The sequence below is a fragment of the Pseudophryne corroboree genome, chromosome 2 (assembly GCF_028390025.1).
Source record: "Pseudophryne corroboree isolate aPseCor3 chromosome 2, aPseCor3.hap2, whole genome shotgun sequence".
NCBI classification, from domain to species: domain Eukaryota; kingdom Metazoa; phylum Chordata; class Amphibia; order Anura; family Myobatrachidae; genus Pseudophryne; species Pseudophryne corroboree.
The window spans coordinates 755,201,301-755,222,073 of NC_086445.1; the positions used below are offsets into that span (position 1 = coordinate 755,201,301).

General features: G+C 41.0%; 1 protein-coding gene across 1 annotated transcript; it reads left to right on the forward strand.

Annotated features, from left to right (window-relative positions):
- The first annotated feature begins 8,044 nt into the window (after window positions 1-8,044).
- LOC135051179 (glutamic acid-rich protein-like) lies at window positions 8,045-18,102 on the forward strand. Its single transcript, XM_063957299.1, has 4 exons — window positions 8,045-8,145; window positions 9,703-9,793; window positions 14,271-14,466; window positions 17,898-18,102. Exons 2-3 carry the CDS (start codon window positions 9,720-9,722, stop codon window positions 14,464-14,466), a joined length of 270 nt encoding a protein of 89 aa, XP_063813369.1. The 5' UTR covers window positions 8,045-8,145; window positions 9,703-9,719; the 3' UTR covers window positions 17,898-18,102.
- Window positions 18,103-20,773: the final 2,671 nt, after the last annotated feature.

Sequence of the window (20,773 nt, forward strand, 5' to 3'; positions counted from 1 at the left end):
GCACAACCTGAGCCACTTGTGTGGGTTGTAGGGAGGTCATACAGGCACGTGGAGGCCACACACACTACTGAGCCTCATTTTGACTTGTTTTAAGGACATTTCATCAAAGTTGGATCAGCCTGTAGTGTGTTTTTCCACTTTCATTTTAAGTGTGACTCCAAATCCAGACCTCCATGGGTTAATAAATTTGATTTCCATTGATAATTTTTGTGTGATTTTGTTGTCAGCACATTCAACTATGTAAAGAACAAAGTATTTAATAAGAGTATATCATTCATTCAGATCTAGGATGTGTTATTTTAGTGTTCCCTTTATTTTTTTGAGCAGTGTATATATATATATCTATATATATATACATATATATATATATCCCCTTTTTACACATAAGGCAGCAGAGAGAGGTGTGTGTGTGTGTGCTGTGTTTGTGTGTGCGTGTCCATCCCCCGCCCACCTGTTACTGTGATGCGGCATCGAGGAGCAGCAGCAGGCACTCACACACAGTCCAGACACTCACGATCCCCCTACAGCGCTGAGGTGCCAGGTCTCGCAGCATCACTACACGCAGCAGCGGCTCATATGTGGCAGCAGGCGCCTGACCCAGTACTCCCGCTCCCACTCCCTCTCCTTGTCAGAGATGGCGGCGGGGCTTACAGGCGGACTTACTGGACAGCAGACATTTTAAGTTCAACACTCCCTCATTACATACAACGGCCGTACATGCGGGGTGTGATGTCAGATGGTGCGCATTCAGTGCAGTTGCGCTGTGGGCAAGGCACCATCAGCACACACCTAGTTACGGCCCTGATAGCTTGCATTGCATGCATGATAATGCTGAAATAGACAATCGGATCAAAATTTGGATTGCACCTTCAGTAGGTATAATTTAATAAACTATAAAAATGTTTCTGTCTCTTTTTAGTGTATCTGCTACGTGTGCTCTTCAGGTAATACCAAGAACCATGGATTAATATTTACTTACAATAAGACATCTCAAATTTACATCTCTATAGATTTACCAAATTTTTTACACTCATTTATATTTAAAACCCGGGAAAATCAGAAGCTCCTGTGTGAAGAATTTATTTATTTATTATTTATTTATTTATTTATTTATTTATTAACAGTTTCTTATATGGAGCAGCAAATTCCGTTGCGCTTTACAATTGAATGGGTAATATATACAGATGGGATGCACTCATTTAGTGCGGTTCCATCGCATACGTGCACTCCCGGCATGACTATGCAAACCGTCCTCCTAGTCACGCTGGGATTGCTCAGAGACGCTCTCATTCTATGAATGGGGCGCGTCTCCCTCACAGTGGAGTGCACGGAGACGCTCTCCCATTGTAGTGAATGGGGCAAGTCTCCATCACGGACGGAGATGACTCTTGGCGATAGATGCACCCGGGTGGGCACGCTCAGGCACAGACGGAGCCACGATTAGCGTGGCTCTATCTGTATATATATAAACTCACATGACTTACAGAATTATATGGATAGTGCTCTCAGCTGGCCTACAAGGACTGAAGCTCGCAGTGATGAATGTTTACCGATGGGTCCCATCTCACAGTCCAGCAGCAGCAGGTGCACCGTCACTTGCTGCAGCGCATGCCTATCAGTACTAGCAGTAGCCATTCTGGCCCCTATTGCAGGTGTTAGCAGGGCTCCTTGGTTAAAGCCGATTAACTCTGCAGCAGCAGCTGGTGTGCAGCAGAGCTCTGTTGGAAGAGCAGCAGTCACACTTGGATCCCGCTGTGAACCACCAGGTGTTACTGTACATACAAGTGCTCCTTCAGGGCTTGCAGCCCAGAGGCAGGCGTCTCCATTGCCTCTGGGAGTTATGTTCCCATGATTTATCCAAGCAGCTATACCTATGATACTGTGTCCTCCTAATTATGGAACTGATCTTAAAGATGCACCTTGTTAATAGAGAAGTCTGTGCATATAAACAGCTTTTACTTTCTATCTGTTGTGCTTTGATACTAGATTAAATCAAATGGAATAACCTAAAGTGTCATAGTAAAACAGATGTTCACATGAGATTAAACATTTTAGAAAAACATCTTATTCTTCTATACAATTCAAGTTCAAAATCAGAATTACAATGTAAAGATTATCTTTTGTCAGAAAAAAAAACATAAAAGTGCAAAGTTATTTACCCATGCACTGCTGGGAGCTGATCTTGTCCTAAGCATCTCAGTCATTCAAATGGGGGTTAGATTTACTTTACCTAAAAGACCCCCATCACAGTTGATTACTCTGGTGGCCAGGAGGGCATGGGTTTTAATTAGTGATGTGCACCGGACATTTTTCGGGTTTTGTGTTTTGGTTTTGGATTCGGTTCCGTGGCCGTGTTTTGGATTCGGACGCGTTTTGGCAAAACTTAACTGAAAATTTTTTGTCGGATTCGGGTGTGTTTTGGATTCGGGTGTATTTTACAAAAAACCCTCAAACACAGCTTAAATCATAGAATTTGGGGGTCATTTTGATCCCATAGTATTATTAACCTCAATAACCATAATTTCCACTCATTTTCAGTCTAATTTGAACACTTCACACCTCACATTATTATTTTTAGTCCTAAAATTTGCACCGAGGTCGCTGGATGACTAAGCTAAGCGACCCAAGTGGCCGACACAAACACCTGGCCCATCTAGGAGTGGCACTGCAGTGTCAGACAGGATGGCACTTCAAAAAAATAGTCCCCAAACAGCACATGATGCAAAGAAAAAAAGAGGCGCAATGAGGTAGCTGTGTGACTAAGCTAAGCGACCCAAGTGGCCGACACAAACACCTGGCCCATCTAGGAATGGCACTGCAGTGTCAGACAGGATGGCACTTCAAAAAAATAGTCCCCAAACAGCACATGATGCAAAGAAAAAAAGAGGCGCAATGAGGTAGCTGTGTGACTAAGCTAAGCGACCCAAGTGGCCGACACAAACACCTGGCCCATCTAGAAGTGGCATTGCAGTGTCAGACAGGATGGCCCTTCAAAAAAATAGTCCCCAAACAGCACATGATGCAAAGAAAAAAAGAGGCGCAATGAGGTAGCTGTGTGACTAAGCTAAGCGACCCAAGTGGCCGACACAAACACCTGGCCCATCTAGAAGTGGCACTGCAGTGTCAGACAGGATGGCACTTCAAAAAAATAGTCCCCAAACAGCACATTATGCAAAGAAAAAAAGAGACACAATGAGGTAGCTGTGTGACTAAGCTAAGCGACCCAAGTGGCTGACACAAACACCTGGCCCATCTAGGAGTGGCACTGCAGTGTCAGACAGGATGGCACTTCAAAAAAATAGTCCCCAAACAGCACATGGTGCAAAGAAAAAAAGAGACGCAATGAGGTAGCTGTGTGACTAAGCTAAGCGACCCAAGTGTCCGACACAAACACCTGGCCCATCTAGGAGTGGCACTGCAGTTTTATAGCGAGAGGATGAGTGCTTCCATCCTCATGTGAAGCTGAACCACTAGCCATGAACATAGGCCAGGGCCTCAGCCGTTCCTTGCCACTCCGTGTCGTAAATGGCATATTGGGAAGTTTACGCTTCTCCTCAGACTCTTTTAATTTAGATTTTTGGGTCATTTTACTGAACTTTAGTGTTTTGGATTTTACATGCTCTCTACTATGACATTGGGTATCGGCCTTGGCAGACGACGTTGATGGCATTTCATCGTCTCGGCCATGACTAATGGCAGCAGCTTCAGCACGAGGTGGAAGTGGATCTTGATCTTTCCCTATTTTACCCTCCACATTTTTGTTCTCCATTTTTTAATGTGTGGAATTATATGCCAGTATCAATAGCAATGGCCTACTACTATATATACTGTGCAAAACTGAAATGCACCACAGGTATGGATGGATAGTATACTTGACGACACAGAGGTAGGTAGAGCAGTGGCCTACTGTACCGTACTGCTATATATTATATACTGGTGGTCAGCAAACTGTGCAAAACTGAAATGCACCACAGGTATGGATGGATAGTATGCTTGACGACACAGAGGTAGGTAGAGCAGTGGCCTTCTGTACCGTACTCCTATATATTATATACTGGTGGTCAGCAAACTGTGCAAAACTGAAATGCACCACAGGTATGGATGGATAGTATACTTGACGACACAGAGGTAGGTAGAGCAGTGGCCTTCTGTACCATACTCCTATATATTATATATACTGGTGGTCAGCAAAATTATGCACTGTACTCCTACTATATACTACAATGCAGCACAGATATGGAGCGTTTTTCAGGCAGAGAACGTATAATACTGGTGGTCACTGGTCAGCAAAACTCTGCACTGTACTCCTCCTATATAATACTGCTGGTCCCCAGTCCCCACAATAAAGCAGTGTGAGCACAGATATATGCAGCACACTGAGCACAGATATGGAGCGTTTTTCAGGCAGAGAACGTATAATACTGGTGGTCACTGGTCAGCAAAACTCTGCACTGTACTCCTCCTATATAATACTGCTGGTTCCCAGTCCCCACAATAAAGCAGTGTGAGCACAGATATATGCAGCACACTGAGCACAGATATGTAGCGTTTTTCAGGCAGAGAACGTATAATACTGGTGGTCACTGGTCAGCAAAACTCTGCACTGTACTCCTCCTTTATAATACTGCTGGTCCCCAGTCCCCACAATAAAGCAGTGTGAGCACAGATATATGCAGCACACTGAGCACAGATATGGAGCGTTTTTCAGGCAGAGAACGTATAATACTGGTGGTCACTGGTCAGCAAAACTCTGCACTGTACTCCTCCTATATAATACTGCTGGTCCCCAGTCCCCACAATAAAGCAGTGTGAGCACAGATATATGCAGCACACTGAGCACAGATATGGAGCGTTTTTCAGGCAGAGAACGTATAATACTGGTGGTCACTGGTCAGCAAAACTCTGCACTGTACTCCTCCTATATAATACTGCTGGTCCCCAGTCCCCACAATAAAGCAGTGTGAGCACAGATATATGCAGCACACTGAGCACAGATATGGAGCGTTTTTCAGGCAGAGAACGTATAATACTGGTGGTCACTGGTCAGCAAAACTCTGCACTGTACTCCTCCTATAATACTGCTGGCCCCAGAATAAAGATATTTGCAGCCCCCTGAAACAAAGTGAGAGGACGCCAGCCACGTCCTCTCACTATCATTTCCAATGCACGAGTGAAAAATGGTGGCGACGCGCGGCTCCTTATATAGAATCCGAATCTCGCGAGAATCCGACAGCGGGATGATGACGTTCGGGCGCGCTCGGGTTAACCGAGCCATATGGGAGAATCCGAGTCTGCCTCGGACCCGTGTAAAATAGGTGAAGTTCGGGGGGGTTCGGATTCCGAGGAACCGAACCCGCTCATCACTAGTTTTAATGACAGCATCACATCAAATTTACAATGATGTAATCAAGAACTGCCTCTTGTAGTATAAACACTGCAGAACATGTTTATATCTAAGAAATATGGGAGGCAGAGATGAGGCTGGAGATACACAGGGGCATGATCCAACAGCTGTCCGGCATGCACCTACTGGGAAGGGAAAGGTTGCCCAAAAAATATGTGTGTGTCAGGGCCAAATATTTCTGTTGATTTCCCATTTGATAAGAAAATAAGTGAATCTCTCTTTCAAATGATGTACAGTAGCCCATTAGTTTTCATTTATTGGAAATCAATAGTCAATATCAACCTGCACTGCAGAAATCCTAGAGGACATAACAGATGGGGTGGGTCACAACGTTTATGATTTTTCTAAATATATCAGCTTCAGACAGCACTCTAATTTCAAACAGGTATGTCATGTCTTTAATACATTGAGCACTCTTTGAAAGTAAAGTATTTTCTGGTTATATCCTGGCAATAACCCCCTATACTATAGAAAGCATCAATAATCCCAGGTACTAATGACCAGATCTCCCAGCTCTTGGCTTCAGTAAACTCAGGGATTCCCTCATTTGGTGTGGTAAGTTCATTTTAAAATAGTATTGCATGTAGAGTTACCATATTATTTCTGCACATTTTATGCATTTAATTGAAACACATAAAAAAATAATAATCCATGATCATGTTAAAGTGCAGATTTTAGTATGAAAACCTATATGTAAGAATTTACCATTATGGAAATGAAGATTAATTCTGAAAAAAAGAACCATATTATATCTAAAATGACATACATTCCTTGTTCTTACAATTTCAATCAAAAGTTATTTTGGCCGTATTAAGTTGACAATCTTTGTCTTGTAAGGAAAAATACTGTAAGCATATTAATTCTATTTTCAGGAAAGGTAAAAGTTATGTGTTCTTTATAAACAATTACTGATTTTTGTAAAAAATGTAAAAAAATAAACACAGTAGCAAGGGGGGCTAAAACTGACTAGTAATTTGAGATATGAGAACAATAAATAATGAAGAGGCTGGCTGCCCTTTAAACATTATGGGCCTGGTTCAGGTTGATGTAATGATGATGTTGCATGCAGTTTTCTGATGTTGTAAGTCTGCGAATGTCTGATGTTGTAAGTCTACGAACTACAGGGAGATGCAGAACAAATTTGGACATAGGAATTGTTTATTTTAAAAGGTGTTCTGGTGGGTTGCTAGGCAGAGGTGGGTGTGTTGTGAGTGTGTTGCTGACAGTGGTTTCATTTAAAAATGCAGAACCACCCTCACTAGATGCTATGTTCGGGCAGAGACCTGGTGCTAGTTTACATGATGTGCCTAAAAATGCACCAAGATGGATTTGCACTGCTGTAAGTGGGCATCTCAGTATGATCAGATAAGTCACTACATTAGCATAAAGACACAGATGTGGCAAAAGATGCAACCACATCAGCATCTACCTCTGAAACAGGGCTGATGGATGGAGGTAAATGATGTACAACTTGGACATTTATTGTGAACAGGAAGACAGAATTTATTCATGGATAAATGAAGCTTCATGATTTATTTTTAAGAGAGCCATTCTCTTTATCCCTCCATTGTATTGTGTGCAATTATTGAACAAGTTTATATATCATCTATCAACCCTTATTGAAAGTTTAAGGGAGTCTCCCAAGTCACTCATGGTGGGACCTGTGAAGACATATGGATAAAGTGGATGTACTACACCAGGACAAGGAGGCTTCTGAACAGAGTTTTGTGTAGAACAAAGTAGCTATTTACCAAGAGCTTTCACAGATGAGCAGGTGTAACAATAATATTGCAGAGAAGCATCAGGAAGCTTCTTAGCCATGGATCTACCATATGCTGCTCATCCATGTTAATATTGGGCTGGGACTGTAGCACTGGGCTATGATTTCACTGCACAGACCTATCATATCCTATTATAAAGCTTCTTATCATGTTTCTGACTGATATTTGAAAAGGGCAATGCTTTTATTAGTCGTGTCTTGCTAGTAAAAGCATTGCTTATTACAATATTGGGCATAAATACGTTTTACTATCTGACGCTATGTAACTAAACCCCTAGTCTGATGGGAGAAGAAAATATTGCAGCACAACCTATGTCACATTTACTATGCCAATAAGTGGGGGGATAGACAGCCTCAAACAGATGTGGGGGCACATGAATAGATGGAAATGCCTAGAGCACCCACAGGCAATCTGACACAGCAATGTATGGAACATTTGTGTTAATGTCCACTACAAAGCAGGTATGTAATTGTCAAATGAACTAAAAATTATTATCAAGTTGCACTTTTGATGAAAAAAGCATTTTTTAGACAACTTCAACTGGTGTAATTAAAATAAGCTAAACTAAACTGAGCTTTTTCAGAAGAAAAACTGAAAATAGTTTGAATGAATAGATTGTAGGTTGGACTTTGAAGTGATTTTTCACACTTTAAGAACCCTTCACTGCATACAGTACAGTATGCTACATCTGCCTAGTAGGAGGAGAACTGATGCTTCAGATATAAGATGTCCTGTAACAACAGGATGTAGGTCCTGTTCTCTCTGCAACATGCTTAATCACATGCTTTTGTCATTTTGTACGTGTCATGTCAGATGCTTGTGACTTACATGTCATGTGTTTGTCAAATAGCCAAAGGCTGATATACTCTTACCTCTACAATATATAAAGTCAAATAATAAGCATACAGCACTACTGGAGAAAGACGCTTGAGCTAAAGCCAACAAAGACAAAGTGAGCTTGTAAGTATGTTCTTGCTACTCTTTACTAGTATAGTATGTACTGAAGACTATAAATGTATGTACTGATAACTTTATTAAATGTATTATGTTTTGTTTATTAATGAATAGAATGATCTACTGGTAGTTTTGGAGATGCTACTTTTAGGATTAAACTCAATCAATGTTAATATTGACCATTTTTGTAGATTGTAAAATACATCTAAAATTGTAGGGTTGGTTAAAGTTCCAATACAATATACTAAACCCCAAGACTGGAATAGAGAAAAGAAAGAGCAGAAAGATAAAGACAATGAATGCTGTATACTACAGGGATAGCCATGGAATTAGTCTGGGCAAGCCAGTCATGCATAATACAAAGCTAAACATTAATCTGACACAATAATCAGTTCTGTAATAGAGAATAGATCTGGAACAATTAGTACTGTAATTTACAAATTAGAACAGCATTGTTACAGAATATCTGTAGACAATGTGCAGAAACTCAGGAAGAACTGAATTTTTACAAATTTACTGTACATACAGAATTGACTCATTGGTTCTAAACGTCTGCAGATAAGAGACTGACCCCAAAATAAAATTACTTCCCCAATTTCAAAAAAATTAATTTCACAGTTTGCATTTCTGTATGTGCAAGATCCGCCAAGATATGTATCAGACAGTATGGCCTTTCAGGATAGTAGGTTTCCACTCACAGATCCAAAGGATCCATGGACTGGATCCCATCAATTAAAAGATGACATCAGTGAGATAGCTGACATCTACGTTATCACTTAATTGTGCACATAGCTGTGAATAACCTGGGAACCTGCAGACTTCAGCACGTCACTGACTTCCTTCCCCGCTCAGCAGTACAATAGTGCACTCTACAGCTTTCCCTTACCTAACCTCTCATTCTCTACTAGTGCACACCTGCATTCATGGGGCTCACCTCTGTGAAATACTATAGGAAGTAGAAGTAAACTGTGAGCTGTATATATTTTCATGCTATGTGTGTAGGTTTAGCAAAACTCACTCTGGGACAGATGTATTAAGCCTAGAGAAGTGATAAAAGCAATGATAAATGGAAGATGATAACACACCAGCCAATCAGCTCCTAACTGTCAGTCTTCAAACCTGTAATGATTGGCTGGTGTGTTATCACCTTCCTCTTATCATTGTTTTATCACTTCTCCAGGCTTCTCCATCTGCCCCTATATTTGTAGACTTATTCCTTTTGAATAGAAATAAGTTAAATAGATTGAAAGAAAATGACTGTACCTACATTATATGCAATGCCTATGCTAGATTTTCTCTCTGGCAGAATGTACTTACTTTCCCTGCAGTAAATGAATAGCTTGAATCATATCAAACCACTGACATTGGCCAGATAAACTGTATATTGAATATCTGCTGAAAGAGGTACATGTTAGACAGTAATTACTAGACAGTGTTCTGTATATAAGAGTTCTTACCTCAAAGTAAAAAGTCCACAATGGCAGATATTTGGAAGGACATACTGAAATAATGTGTAATTTTATCCTTGTGTACAAACTGATTTAAACATGTGTTATTAAATAGGTTTTCAGAGTCCCAAGATGAATCCAAAAGTGGTAATACTGGTGACAGCGATGGCCCTTCTCTGCCTTGCACCACTTGGGAGAGCAGAAGAGTAAGTTGACTTCAGTTACAGTAAATTCAGTTATTATATTCTACTAATTTCCTCACTCTACACAGTCGGGTGGTCTTCTGTATGACGAATGTCGGGATCCCGGCGCACAGTATACCGGCGCCGGAATCCCGACACCCGGCATACCGACAACTATTCTCCCTCGTTGGGGTCCACTACCCCCATGGAGGGAGAATAAAATAGTGTGGCGCGCATACCGTACGACACCCTACACAGTCCACACATAACTTTACATATTCTCCCTTTCTAAATCACACAACCCACTGACCCTAGGCCAACATTCCTGTGTGACTGGATCATACAGCCCAAGAACCTTTGTAGTCTGTCTGGACCAATATGCAATGTGTAGCACTTGTGTTTGAAATGCCTATTTCCCTGTGCATTGTAAGTTTGTGGGAATGTGGTTAGGTTTCCGGCACTTGGGATCCCAGCGGTCAGCATGCTGATGCCGGGATCCTGAACGCTAAAAATGCCGGCAGTCAGAATGCCGTCCCACAGAGTCTATTCCCACTCGTGGGTGTCCATGACACCCATAGAGTGGGAATAGAATTTATGTTGAGCGTAGCGAGCCACCGTGCCCGCAAGGGGCTTTTTCTCGCTTGCCCCCACCCCCCTCCCAGCATTCTGCTGCCGGTGATCCCGGTGTAGGTATGCTGACCGCTGGGACCCCAGAAGCCGGCATATCATATCCAAAGCAGTTTCTGAAGAGGAAAATCTTTCCACTCTGTTAGTCTGTTGTTATAGATTCTTGTTTATTTACTGCTGATGTTTTGTTTCCAGTTGGGAAGCACAACAGAATATTCTGGCACTATATACGTAGATGCTAATAATAATGACGCAGCTGTAATTATGATAAAGATAGCTTACGCTAATTCGCAAAACTCAGGGCCAGTGCAAGGTGTCACATCACCCTGGGCAACACTTTAATCAACAACCCCCCCCCCCCTCATTCAAATACCCGCTACACAGATTCTCACATACATGACTTTTATAATATAGAAATAATAATAGTTCTTACCTGCTGCAGCCTGTCGAGACTGTAATTCAGAAACATGCATATCTCCTGCAAAACACTGTCCAGACTCCAGTGCTGCTGCAAGATTTCTAGATGGGAGTGAGGGGGAGACTAAATATTAAGACAAAGGGGGAATTTTATCAAAGCTTGTAGAGAGATAAAGTGGAGAATCATGGAATGGTGCTTAATCCAAACTACCACATTCTGGGGCTGATTCAGATTTGATTGCATGTGCACCTCATGCCGCAAAGTACTGATTACACAGGCCTGCAAAATTGGGATCATTAAAAACTGTCTGCAATTTGCTGACTGATTCTTATGGTATTTGGCATGCTGATTTCAAATATGGCATCCAAATTTCTTTATCACACAAGGTTTTTTTTCACAAAGTGAATGCGACAATTAAGGGAAATAGCATAATAAGTATTCTGCTTGAAACATATTTATTTAAAAAAAAAACATGAAAAATAGTTTTCTGCACATCTACAAGTCCTTACTGCCTTTTCCCATCAGAGCTCCTTTTGGCACTTTTTTCTTGTAGAGAGCTTGTGGATCTTCTCTGTGCAGCATCCAACAGTAGTCCGCAATCATGTTTATGTTCCACTTACCCGGGGATCTGTGTTCCATCTCCTTGATATCTTATTGAAATCTTTCCCCTGCTCTTCACCTAAAGCATCAAGATTTTCAGGGAAATAGTGTAAATGAGACTTCAGGAAGTGAACCTTTACACTCATTAAGCTACCCAGGTCTCTGTATTTCATCAGCTCATTTTCCATGATACACTTAAATGCTCTTCTTTAAAACTTGTTCAAATCATAGTATAACATTCTTTTCCTCAAAGCACTATAATTACACTTTTGTTTTCAAGCTTAATACAGTAATTTTGAAATACTGTACAGATAATAAAAATTTGAGTCTGCATAAAAATGGTACATGATGGGGATTTTTAGGGATGTTTTCTGAAAATAGTGCCCAAAAATCTAAAAAGTCACCTATTTTTTCCATTGCACTCCAGTACTTTAGGACGAGCCCAGATTCTCTGTTGAAAGATGGAGATTTCCTGGACCTTTTGTTCTATCTGCGTTTTTCAGCTGGCACATCCCTATGGATTATGAGGCCAGCCGATGGTGCAGCAGATGATCCAATGCTGTGTCCTAGGATGCAGCTCAAATCACTAATGCAAGCAGTTGGTGTGATGCCTCCTGCTGGATGAACATATTAGAGCTATCGCTGCTGCTATCATGTCCACATCCGAATCTGGCCCAGTATTTGTCAGTGTAGTTGTAATACAAACATGGAGAAAAAGACGGCAGTCCAAACCAAATTACGCCCAGGTGCACAACAGATATTATTAAGATTGTAATGATGGATATAAACACAAAAGTTAGGCACTCCAGGGACTTACTGTAACTTTGGATCTTCTATAACACACACCTTTGTCAAGCTACTTAATTTAAATAAATATATATATTATATTTTTTATATAATTATATCTCACTTTATGTTTTGTGCTCATATTTGTGGTTACTTGGTGGTGTGCACATGTTGGAGGGTATACTATCAGTGCATCAGTTGGATGTTGTGGGTGTAAAACCAGGGCCGTGTTTTTGTATGGGCTCATTGGGCCCATCACAGGAGTAAAAGGGTCCTAGGCAGATAGCAGAGGGTCCCCTCTTTCCAGGGGTACCAGATTTTTTAAATCGGGCCTGGAGAACCAGAGATATCCAGCTTGAACTCAGTGGTTCCCATCCAAGCCTGTTAATTGCTCTTCCCAGCCAGATATCTTGGGTTCTGTATGACTTAAAGTTTTTCTGAGGGAACAATACAAAAGCTGTGACTCTTCCCTTTTGGTGGACACTGGAAGCTTGTCTCTACTATGCCCAGAACCAGAGATATCAGCTTTCAAGCAGCTGGTCCCTGCTCCAGCTTCACATGCCTATTATGCAGTTTTAGATTTCATTGGTGAATTGCTCTGGCTCCTGAACACTGATCCCCAAGTCCCCAGAACCTTCTGAAAGGTGGAACTCTCAAGTTTTTTAAAGCTAAGAAATATAGTTTCAGGAACTTGAGATATCTGCAGTCAAGTAAGCTGCCCTCCTACCAGAAAATGATAAATATTAAGCCCACTCCACTATCCACCCCTCCCCTACGTACTAAACACCCCCTACCACCCTGGAAGTCATGTACCAGGGCTTCTTCATTCAGGTCAATGCCCCCTTCTACAATTTAGCCCCATCTGTGCAGTAAAGGAGTAATTAGCAGAAATTACTGCTCCAGGTCTTACATGCTGAGTGGAAGATAGAACACCCCCTACCGCCAGCTGGACATCACAGCTGCCACTGATAGCATCCCCCACCCCTACCACTGGAGGATGGACAGGGGGTCCAGTGCATTGCTGTGCCCAGTACAGTACAGTACACTGCTGTTAAGATGGGCATGTGTAAAACAAATGAAAACTTGCACTTAATATGGTCTAACTTGACAAACTAGTGGGGTATATCTCAATATTCATGTTTCAAGTACAGTATTCTAAAATATTAATGAATCTTTATAAGCTCCCAAAAGAACCTTAAAACATTACACCACTCCCAAATCACTTTAACATTCTCCTATAGTACATTAGTCAAAATATATTTGACCTTTATTTTATTGTATATGTTATTAAGAAGAATTGCTAAACCTCTCTTTTACTCCTAAAAATATAGTCATTCCATTAAAATACATATAACAGTAAGATTAAATAAATGATTGGGTTACGTTCGATTTGCCGGTTGTCGGGATCCTGGCGGTCAGGATACTGATGCCAGAATCCCGCCAGTTGACAATACAGCAAGCCAGAATTCTGGCAAAACAGGACAATTCCCACTCGTGGCTGTCTATGACCAAGACCACAGCATGGTGTGCGCAGCGAGCCCACAAGAGGACTCTTTGTGATCGACCCGCTGCTGGCATTCTGGCAGACAGGATACCGCTGTCAGGATATGGAAAGCCGACATCCTGCCCACTGGTAAATCATACTGAATCCAAATGAATGTGTTTTGTGCTCTAATATCCTGAACAAAAAAACCCATGTGTGATACCCCTGCAAAAGCCACTCTAATAGAAAAACAATTGTATTAAAAGAGAAATATCTGATCTCATCAACTCCTCTAACTATCTGTAGTGTTCTATAGTACAGCTATCCAGTGTATAAAACTTGATGCAACAAACCTCAAGGTCTTTTAATTATCAAATGCCAATTAATGCTTACCAAACATCTGTTTACATTTATTGAACTTTACCTCCTCTTTTATCAAATTAGACTTTATTCAACTTTAATATATTCTTTTACTTTTCATGTATTTAATTTAGTTTTATTTCTTTCATCAATTTAAATACAAGTGATGTTTGATATTTTGATTTCCTAATAATGTATATGCAGTGAATAAATAATTTTTCTTGCAGGGATAAAGAAGAAAAAAAATCTGATAAAGAGGGAGAGAAAGAGGAAGATGAAGAGAAAAACGATTCAGACGAAAGCTCAGAAGAGGATTCAGATGACGATTCAGATGACGATTCAGATGATGATGCTGGAGATGATAAGAAGAAGGACGATGACAAGGCTGATAAAAAAGAAAAGAAGGAGGCTCCTCTTAGATAAGTTAGTATATTAAAATTAATTTTTTTTTCCTGTAAGCTGAGGATGACATATTGTACATGCATACAGTATATATATGTTTTTATTTAATGGTAAATGTATCCAGAAAAAAGGTGTTCATTACTAAACTGATACATAGTTATATGATTATAATTAACCACTTAGGCAGTTCTTCATTATATCAATTACCTCACTTACTAAAATGTACTGTATTAACTGGTAATGAAGAGGGTGGGATTTATATTTAGATTAGATGTATTCTTTATTTGCATACAAAACATGCACATAATGCAGTCAGCTTCAGTGAGGCCAGGCTGCAGGAAGATTCTGTTCCTGCAGCATGGATGAGCAATCCTGTCAGGATTTGGTCATGATCGCTGAACACTGTGGCCAGAGGAGAGTGTGATGCCCTGAGGTCTGTGTCCTCAGACTGCCACAGATGATGACCAATCACTGTGGTGTTGTTGTTGTTGTTGTTTGAGAGGAGGAGACTGGGTGGTTTCCATAGCAGCAGAGGGCTTCCGGGGGGATCTGAGGCTGGCAGCTGCTGGAAAATTGACTTTCATCAGATGCCAATGGGAGTTTCTGGGAAAAACTAGGCTTGTCATTCAATAGATCTAGGGCAAGATGCAGCAAGTGGAAAAAAAGGGTGGTCTTCACTATGCCGAATTTCGGGATCCCGGTGCACAGTATACCGGCGCCGGGATCCCGACACCCGGCATACCAACACATATTCTCCCTCATGGGGGTCCACGACCCCCCTGGAGGGAGAATAAATAGCGCGCCACCGTGCCCACAAGGGGCTCCTTTGTGCTCGCCACACTATTGGTATGCCGGCGGTCGGCCTCCGGGCGCCGGTATGCTGGTCGCCGGAGCCCGGCCGCTGGTATACCATACTACACCCTAAAAAAGTGACCAAACCTCGGAAAATGCCATCTCTAGAGGTTTGGCTGCTTGTCATATACGCACGAAGGTCCAGAATGTGATAGAATTCGGTGCTTTTATGCGGTGGGCAATGCCATTTCTAGATGGTGTTTTTTTAGAGAAGCCTATGGTCTTTTTTCACATTTCCTTGCTGATAGGAATCTAAACGAATCTCTCCGAGCACCCCCCGTGGCGCATACATCACTAGTCGCATACACAGATGGACTCCCAGGTCATAAACCGGGAAGACCACACATCGCAAAGGACAACTCTTACAGCAAGAACTGTACTTTCTTATTTTCTTCATGCATATGCTATTAGTAAATTCCATTATACATGCGGATAGTGGTGGGAAGCATCACATTTTGATACATCCCACAACTGGTATGAAAAATATGTTCATGCATAACTTCCATGCTACAATTTAATACACTAGGCTAGATTTATCAAAATTTAGAGATAGATAAGGTGGAGACAGATAAAGTACGTGTCAATCAGCTCCTATAATTTTTTCAATTCATCCTGTAAAATAACAGTTAGAAGCTGATTGGCTTGTGCAGAGCATTATCTCTCTCCACTTTATCTCTCTCCAAGTTTTGAAAAATCTACCCTACTCTATAGTTAAGGTTATTTGATTCGACATTGGTTATCCTCTTGTATACTTACTACAGAATTCACACCACATTTACTACTGTTTATCATTGGTACACATCCAGTACATATACAGGCTGAGTGCTTACAAACCTTATTTATATACAGCAAATAATAGTGAAAACAGCGGGCCTTGGAGCTTAGTTATATTTCATACAAATATCATAAAAAATAAATTCCATTAATAATATTGAGTCCATACATCAAATGATACAGAGAGAAAACAAAAAACAATACAAAACGTAGTATGTTCTAATTTTGTAGGTGCCCCCTTAGACGAATATCCAATTAGAGGTGAAACAACATTGGGTGCAATAAACTGCCATTTTTTTGCAAATGTTTTAGATGTTTTACCAATATTTTGTACAGGCTATGCAATTTGGTCGCCTGTAAAAAAATACATAATCTCATGAAAACACACAGCTGTGTGTTGACGTTAGAAACAGCCCTGTTTTCACATGAAAACAAGGCTGTTTCCTAAGATTTGATTTTGCCTGCCGGAGGTGAGCTGCAGTGTCCCATGCAGCTTCCGCAGCAGTAAACTGGGACTACAGTGGGTGCGCCGTGGCCCGGGAGCTGGCAATCAATGCTATGACCCTCGGCGGGGAAGCTGGGGCAGCACCTTTACCTACATCCTCCCTTTTCCCCTGCCCCCGGCAGTGGTCACATGATAGGGGAGTGGTCATGAGACAGGGGGGAGCTGGAGGTGCAGCGCTGCACTGGGAGCTGTCAGGAGCCGGCACCTGGGGCAGCAACAGGTGACCCCTGATAAGCCGCAGCTTGTGCCAGCTTATTGGGGCCAATAGGATAGCCTTAAGCCAATTTCATTACCTGCAGTAATGTACCGTGGGTAATTGGATATTCCCCTATGATCGGCATACCATTCTCACAGTGAGCGAGGCTGTGTCATGCATTTTGCAGCTTCATTGGGGTACATACTAGTGTTTCTGCACATGACTTCCCCTCTTACCATCAGACATGAGTTCTCTGTTTAATTAAAGAGGACAACTACCAACCTGATTAAACAGTCAGATGCTTTGGTGCAATAACTTCCTATATGGAGGGGGAAGTAACGTGCAGAGACACTGGTGTATACAAAGCACTTCAGACCAGCTCACTTGTCAATAAGACATTAGGACATATTTATTAATTGTTGGGACTTGTTCACAATAATGATAGTTTCTTGTTTTCACTTATTTCCTATTGCTGGGGAGAAAGCTTAAGGATCCCTCTCTCTGTAAATGTTGCAGAATACAGGACATACGCTATAATGAATAATGCCATTTGAATATGGCATTGCTACAGTAGCTTGGTAAATTCTGAATTTTATTATCCACCAAAGAAGCCTATGACTACCAGCTATCAGCAATGGATATCTGAAGTACATATATGCTGCAGTTCCCTGTGCAGAAATCCACACAATCCTTAGTATTTGTTTTAGTATTTTAGATCCTTAGTATTTGTTTTCAGGGTATATCCCACAAATATTGTTAGTTAAATATGCTTTAGACATAAAAGCAACACATATTGTTGTGTTATTTTTAATCATGAAATGTCAAGTATAATTTTCTAAACATCTATTTTCATTGAACATCATCTCTCTTCTTTTTTAAAAGATTGTTTTCTTTTTTCATTCAAATGTCATTTTCATGTATTTGTTCACTTCATGTGCCAAATGCAATTTCTTCTCTCATTAACCAGTTGTTAGTTCATTTTCATAGTCTGTTCTCTTCACTGATCAAATGTCACTTAAAATACAAGTAACATTTCACTGAAAGTCATTATCTTTCTGAATGTTTACATTTTGATTGGCTAATATTGTATTTGCTGACAATAACTTTTTTTTCTCATTGGTGTAGGGGAAATGAAATCTAGAGTGAGAAAGAGGAAAAGGAGGCACAAGATAATGATGATGACCTCACTGACGATGCTGATATAAGATATGACATTGCACATTTTAAGCTAAAAATACATTTATGTCTTGAGAATTAATGTGTAACGTTATATTTTACTTTCATGACAAATTCAACAATTAAAAACTTAATAAATATTACAATAACTAAATTGGTATAATGTGTTCTATATTTATTATAAGATTGTAATTTACAAGTGAATTTAACATTTGTGTGTAAACATTTGTATGCAGTTTATTATTACTGTATATAAATTTCCTCACTTACAAACAACTCATTAATTCATTGGCTTTAAGAGACTGCATTTTTAATTAGATTTGAGGTATATCTTATTTTTATTCAATACATCCAAGAATCAAATCGATTAGTGGTCTGTAAACTGAGTGCCATGGCATCCTGGACACTTACAGGGGTACCACAAGTTGGTGGTTCAGTACCAAATCAAATTATTTTCCATGTGACAGGCCAAACCAATGCTGGTGGCTGCCAGTCAGGCCCGCCATCAAGGGGGGACGGTAGGGACTCCAGTACCGGGCCCTGACTGAGAGTGGGCCTTGGTGGCAGCAATGAGGATAGCGGGGACAGGCCAGCTGCCTGTGCATCGGCAGGGCAGGAAGCCACTGAGGCACAGGGAGCTGTGGTTGTAATATTCTTTTTAATGAGCCTGCCATGAGCCAAATGGAGCTCACGGATTGGCAGCCAATCAGGAGCTGCCAGGCTGCCTGCCGTGCCGATGTACAAGCAGCTGGCCTGTCCCCGCGATCCTCATTTCTGCCACCCAGGACCCCTCTGGTTAGCTTTGGGGGAGCTATGGGACTAGGGGGGCCCTCCCAAATTTGTCAGTCCTGGCCCCATAATTTCTGATGGCAGACAATCAGCAAAAAGGTAGAAGACATTAATGCCATATCTGACAGGATACTACAATATGCCAGATAATTAATACAATTATTTAAAAAACATACAGCAAAAAAAAACTTGTGAAATTGAGAGTGATGTTTTTCAGTGATATAAAAATATGACAATTGCAGATAAAAGATTTGTATCCATCTAACTCATATGTTATCAATGATCAGTAATAGTGGTAAGTTTAGTTGTACCATATATCATTACCAAAAACAATCTAAACATAACTATTAAACTAGAAGACAAAAGCTATGGCTGATCTTGCTGGATAGATACACCAAGACTAACATTTATATATCACAAAACTAAAAAATAGCTATTAACAAATTAGAAATGTATTTGGAATTAATAAAATAACAGCATATGCATATTAAGCCACTATCATGGCGCATCAAAAGAAGATTACAACAACTGATATCAGCCTTATGTGTTTCAACCATGTATCTAAATAGGCGTTTCTAGAAAATAAACTGCAAGATTGTCTCCTTGAGTCCAGTATGAAATTCGTCAGTAAAGTATAATCTACCTTATAAAAACCCTTGGTACACCAGACACATCAGTTAATTCCTGATTAGGTAATCAATATATTGACAGATGGTTCCGTAATGTTCTAGATGAGCTAAGCTGCACTTGACAGGTGCAGGTACTACTTCCAATTCTGAAGGAAAGTTACTGAATCTCTTGCAGTCAATCTTCCTGCTGTTTTCAGTCTTTGGGCCTGATTATGAGGTGGAAATTTAGTAATAAAAAGTAAGTATCTGTGCCTCTGGACAAACCATGTTACAATGCAGGGGTTGCAAATGCATTATATTTTTGCGATCATGGAAAATACTGTCTGCTTTTACATGTTGCTCATAAATCCTAGACACCTTTATTACACTGCAATTTAGATCTGAGTTCAACTCCCTCTGCAATAAAATAAAATCTCTGCACATTTAAAATCTGCCCACCTGCAGTGCAGCATTCTTTTGCCAAGGTGCACAGTTCCTTGCTCTTCTTGCTTTACATCCACCTCCAAATATGTAACTGTACACTGCAAGAGAAATGTAGGATGTGCTGTAGAAAATGCATAAGAGCATACATTTAAGAAAGCTGTACCACATAAAACTGCACAAAGGCCAACACGTGCAGGATTATAAAGATGTACGCTAGATATAGTTGAATGCCTGCAGTGCATAGGTGAAGAAATAAAAGTCTTTCATATACATATGTGTCCTCACACATCTTTGGTAAGAAGTGCAGCTTGGCGTGGCATAGCCGCAATGCGTATGCATCATGGCATAGCTAACTGCCAGCAGCCCTTTGTTATACTACTATTAGCGGGAGCTTGCATATGCAGTAGGGGTGTCTTAAGAATGGAGGGGCACCGTGTGCAGAGTCTGGATGAGCCCTCTCATGCTCCACATGCGCAGGTCTCTGGAAATATGTCGCACGCCATGTCCGAAGACAAAATTCTTACTGCGCATGCACTGCGGCCATTTTAGATGCAATTTTTTTGCATGATGGCTGCGGCTGCAGCTACCGACGCTGGACTCCGGAGAGGTGAGTACTAAAATATGGGTGCAATGTGTGCGGTGTGGGCCTCCCCTGGACACACAGGGGCCAATGTGCACAGCACACATTGCATCCATGATAGAAACGCCTATGATATGCAGGCTTCCGCGAATGCTGTGATGTGAAACAGCATTTAAGAACAGGTTGCAGGAGCATAGCTCCCCGCTACCCATTCCTTAAAAGTGCTGTTGGCTTCTCCTGTAATGTTGGGCACCGGGGGCACTGCTACTCCACTGACTGAGGTCACCAGCAAATGCAATGCATATGTGTGAGGATATGGGGTTGTTTTAATCACTCACACAGAGCAGATGAAACCAAGTAATGGTTTATTTGTCACCGCACACAGAAGTAGATAACACTCAGGA

Coding starts and splice junctions, on each gene's coding strand:
- LOC135051179 (XM_063957299.1), top strand. CDS start 9,720: ATGAATCCAAAAGTGGTAATACTGGTGACAGCGATGGCCCTTCTCTGC. Junction 9,794..14,270: donor CCACTTGGGAGAGCAGAAGA/GTAAGTTGACTT, acceptor TTTTTCTTGCAG/GGATAAAGAAGAAAAAAAAT.